The sequence below is a fragment of the Elephantulus edwardii genome, unplaced genomic scaffold (assembly GCF_000299155.1).
Source record: "Elephantulus edwardii isolate Elephantulus edwardi_28Jun2011 unplaced genomic scaffold, EleEdw1.0 scaffold00137, whole genome shotgun sequence".
Taxonomy (NCBI): domain Eukaryota; kingdom Metazoa; phylum Chordata; class Mammalia; order Macroscelidea; family Macroscelididae; genus Elephantulus; species Elephantulus edwardii.
The window spans coordinates 3,665,489-3,670,433 of record NW_006399887.1 but is presented as its reverse complement, the minus strand read 5'-3'; the positions used below and the strand labels follow the sequence as shown (position 1 = coordinate 3,670,433).

Sequence of the window (4,945 nt, the reverse complement as noted above, 5' to 3'; positions counted from 1 at the left end):
GCGCAGGATAGAGCAGGGTTTAGAGCTGTTGTGCATAGGGTCGCTATGAGTCGGAAACGACTCGATGGCACATAACAACAACAACAGAAGGTTGTTGAGATTTTTTTCAGCAGCACATCACCAGGCCTTTCTTCCAAGGCACTTCAATCCACCAGTCCCCTTGAGTGGATTCCAATTGTTGCCCTCTCCTGAGGGAGCTCGGTGGTGTGATCCGTAGGGAGTTGCACTGTTAGCCCAAAGGCCACACTTTTCAGGTAGTTCTCATTCACCGGTAGTTCCAGGAGAAAAAGAGGGACAGACAATCTCTGCTGGTGCAGTTTATAGCCTTGGAAAATCAGTTGGCGCATGAACTGTAGGCCTATCCTGACTCATAGCAACGGGGTGGGGTTTTGTTGTTGGGGTTTTTAGTTTAAGAACCCTGGGTGGCAATGCTCATTTCCCCTAAGGCTACCAAAAGTTCTGTACTTTGAAATCGCTCAGCAGGCTGCTGATCTGCTTCTGCAGAGATTGTTGTTATTGGATGTTGTTGAGTCACTTCCGTCTTATGGGACCCAACAGAGTGTAACTGCCCCAGAGGTTTTCTTGGCTACAATTTTTTTTTTTTTAATTTTTGGCTACAATTTTTATGGAATCAGTTCTTCCAGGGTTTTCCTCCTGTGGAGTGACTGAGTGATCTTGAACCAACAAACTTTGTGGCATAGCCTGGCACTTAACTGTTTGCATCAGCAGAGTTCCTTTTAATAAAAATTTACAGCCGAGAAAACACTATGGAAGAGTTCTCTTCTATAACACATGAGGTCACCGTGGGTCAGCATCAGCTTGACAGCAGTAGACATTATCCCTTTATTACTTAGACTATTTCATGTGTTTTTCCCCCCTTTTAATAAATAAAACCTTTCTTTTTTTTTAAATTGGGATTTTAATGAAAATTTACAAAAAGGTTGGGTTTTCATTTATTCTTTATTGCACATTTTCCTCCCTTCTCTCCCCCGCCCCAGTCCACTTTGCAATGCACCTCTTGTTCCAGAGTCTTGTCATATATATAATGCCTAATCATATATTCCTTTCAGACAGGTCTTCCCCTCATCTGTTCCAATGCAGTGCATTGGATCATGCAATGCATTATCTATCTACTCTTTTCATAGTCCTCCTGTCCCCATATCAGTCCTATTTTATAACAGCAGTATTATGCAGTATTTGTCCTTTTGTGATGGATATATTTCACTCCGCATAATGTCCTCCATACTCACCCATGTTGTGTAATGTTTAACAAGTTCATTGTTTTTCAATGCTGTGTAGTAGTATTCCAATGTGTGAATGTATCAATTTTTCTATCCATTTGTTTGTTGGTGGGAAAACCTTTCATTGTAATATTGTTGCTTCATTTCTAGTGGGAGCAGGAGAGGCTGTGAATTTTGCGGCTTATGCTTTTGCACCTGCTACTTTGGTCACTCCACTGGGCGCCCTGAGTGTTCTTATAAGGTATGTGAACCACAAGGAACTTGACCTCTACGCATGGTTTCATCCTATGATAAACTTAACCACAAGAAGTGTATTACTTTAGCAAAGCAAACAAAGCATGAAAATAATTTGAGAAGACTAGTAAATAAATAACATTAGAAATAGAATATGAATGCCAGTTAACAAAACCAAACCCACTGTTGTGGAGTTGATTCTGACTCACAATGACCGTAGAGGACAGAGTAGAACTGCCCTCATAAGGGCTTCTCCAGGCTGTGATGTTTACAGAAGCAGACCTCCACATCTTTCTCCTCAAGAGCAGTGGGGGGTTTGAACAGCCAACCTTTCAGTTAGTAGCCAAACACTTAACTACCATTAAATATTTGGGTTGTTAGATGCCATTGAATCAGCTTCAGTTCATAGTGACTCTGTCTAATAAAGAGATCAATTCCTAGGAAATAGATTGCTTTATTATTGCGCTTGAGAAAACTTATGGGTGAATGAGCCTAGTTTGCGACTACCTTAATATAATTATTTTTTTTACCTTAATATAATTATGTGCTATGTCATTGTATGCTATAGGGTCCACTCTGACTCATAAAGAGCCTATTTGCTATTGCTTAATTAAACCCGGCAAATGTTTTGTTTTGTCCCCACTTGAACAAATTACCATGGTCCTTTCAATTCTGTCATCTGCTGGTTAAAAACGGAGCTCTGGTAGCTTAGTGGTAAGAAGTTGCAGTGCCAACCCTAAAGCAGACAGTTTAAATCCACCAGCTGTTCTGTGGAAGAAAGATGAGCATTCTTATATGATTTATAGTCTCTGGAAACCTGGTGGAGGGTCAGCTATGAGTCAGTTTTGACTTGAGGGTGCATAACAACAACAACTGGTTAAGACAGTAGTTCTCAGAGGTCTTTTAAAAGCATAGTCTTTGGGTTAAATTTCAACTTGAGATAAATCCTGGGTTGTCTGATGGCCACATCAGTTTCTTTCCTATCAGAAACAGAATCACTTTCCTGTTTCACAGAATGTGGGTCAAGTGTTTTCTGAGATGGTCTTTATTATGATCACGGTGGAATGTGTTCAGCAAGCCCATGACCTCCTTCATTTTGGGGCCAAGCTACCGTTTTGTTTATTTTCTTTTTATTTTCCCTTTATCACCATTCCTTATCAGTCTCTAATAAAAAGCTGATGGGAGGCCTGCCCATTTCCTTTTACTTTCTTTGCCAGTTTGCTATGAAAATGAAAGGAGTTAATATACCACCTGGCACTTGGCATACCATAAAGATAAGTATGCTTTTGTAAAGTAAGCTTTTGTTAGAGTTGATTCTGACTCACGGGGACCTTACATATAGCAGAAAAGTGTATCTCTCAGTCTATGTCCTCTTCCTGCTCTTTGGTCTTTCTGGGTTCATTTTGCAGATGTTGCATATAATGCCTTCCAAACACAAGGTCTCATCTTCGGCACTAGATTGGATGATGTTCTCTTGTGATGCATAAGGTTTTCTTTGGTTAGTTTTTAGAAGCAGATCACCAGGCCTTTCATGTTGGAGGCTCCGCTGCTCCCTTTTCACCGTGCCTCACCCTGCTGGTATTTGAAATCACTTCCAGCATCAACAGTAGCATGCAAGTCACTCCGAGATGGCTAATTGATACATAAGTGGTGGTGGTAGGCAGAAACAATAGCAGTTGTCATTGAAGTTGCTGTGCTCACTAGGGTCACTTTGGAAAAGCACCACTGTAGCTGTGGGGGCCAGGCAGATGTTGGTAGTGTGTTCATGGGACTAGCTGAGTGCAAGAGACTCTGCGACCCTACAGGTAAAGTAATGGGTTTCTATAGCCTAGGGTCCTATAGTACAAATCTGGAACTTTCTAAATCCAGGGCACCTAAAACCAAGAGTTTTAGTTAATCAGAACAATAGCAGTTGGTCCAGGAGTTATTTCAGTGTTTTTACTGCTGATATAACTGAATGTGAGTTCCTGAACAAAAGCTTTTAGTAGAGTAATTATTCTGTAGGCATTGCCTCTATGAATTCTCTCATAAGCATGCATATTCTATATCTTATTCTATGTTGTTGTGTACCGAAGAGTTGGAACCAATGCATCGCTGACCCTCCGGCAGTTTTTCAGAGGCGTATTATTCTTGCACATATTATTCTATGTATATTATCATTAAAATGTACAAGGTCTTTAACTTTGCAGGAGAAAAATAGGAAACGGAATGGGACTTCTTAGAAGATCATGAGAAGCCTAAATTGATACAAGTCCCTATTATAAGTCTTCAGATATAAGGGTTTTAGAAAATCTGTGAAGTAGTCTTGATTGCAGATCCCTTGGGTGGTATAATTGGTTAAGAGGAAGTGAAAGGTTGGCAGTTCAAACCCACCCATCGGAACCTCAGAAGACAGGCCTAGTGATCTGCTACTGAAAAGCTACTGCCTTAAAATCCCTGTGGGGCGGTTCTACTCTGCTCATGTTAAGTTGTTATGCATTGGAACTGGCTTGCTTGATGATACATACCAGTAGATAAAATTGACCATCATTTCGGTGTTTTAGACTCAACCCAATTTTTCTGCGTCACAAAGCATATTCTATATGTCATTCATGTACAACAGTGTAATTTCTGAGCTTCTATGAAATCAAAAGATAATTCAACCAGAGTGACTTTTTCCCCCCTTCTCCCCAACAGCGCAATATTATCTTCCTATTTCTTAAATGAGCACTTGAATATTCATGGGAAAATAGGCTGCATATTAAGTATACTGGGGTCAACTGTGATGGTTATCCATGCCCCTCAAGAAGAAGAGGTCGCTTCTTTGCATGAAATGGAAATCAAGTTGAGAGACCCAGGTCTGTGATGCAATCTAAAGATACACCCACTCAAATTCTGCTTCACTCTCTCCTAATCAAAGATATTTTTAATAATACTGTAATATGCTTTTCAGCAAGGTGGGTTGTGAGACATAGTAATACGGTTTGACTCATTATTAAGAGTTTTTTTAAAGGCTTAAGAACTTATTTTTGTGTTCAGGCTTCCATGCTACACAATGAAAAGGCAAAAATGGAAGTAATAGGGGCAACAGAATTCTAGTCAAACCCAAACTTACAGCTTTCTCCCTCCCTAATAATTAATAATAATAATAATAATAATTTTAAAAGACAATTAATAATATTTGCCCTACCTCCTATTCTTATTTGTGAAATTCTAATAGTATGCTTATAAAATATCTTAGTTAACTATTGAGAGCTATTGAAATACTTTCTTTATTTTTAATATTTCTTCTCTTTCTAAAACCACTTATATTTTTAAATTTGTGACTAGCGAGAATTTCAGACAGATATGATCCCATTAGCATTTTCTGAAGTCTAATTTTTTTTGTCTTCGTAACAGGATTTTTGGCCTTTGCAGTTATCGTAACCATGATCTCCTTGGTCCTTATTTTAGTCGTGGCACCCAGGAAAGGACAGACCAATATATTGGTC

At 39.4% G+C, this 4,945-nt stretch overlaps 1 protein-coding gene across 1 annotated transcript in view; it reads left to right on the top strand.

Annotated features, from left to right (window-relative positions):
* Positions 1-4,945, top strand: part of NIPAL1 (NIPA-like domain containing 1) — a 64,156-nt gene that overhangs the window by 47,428 nt on the left and 11,783 nt on the right. Inside the window, exons 4-6 of the mRNA XM_006894179.1 lie at positions 1,392-1,482; positions 4,152-4,312; positions 4,854-4,942. Coding sequence (XP_006894241.1) covers positions 1,392-1,482; positions 4,152-4,312; positions 4,854-4,942 — 341 coding nt within the window. The remainder of the gene's footprint in view (positions 1-1,391; positions 1,483-4,151; positions 4,313-4,853; positions 4,943-4,945) is intronic.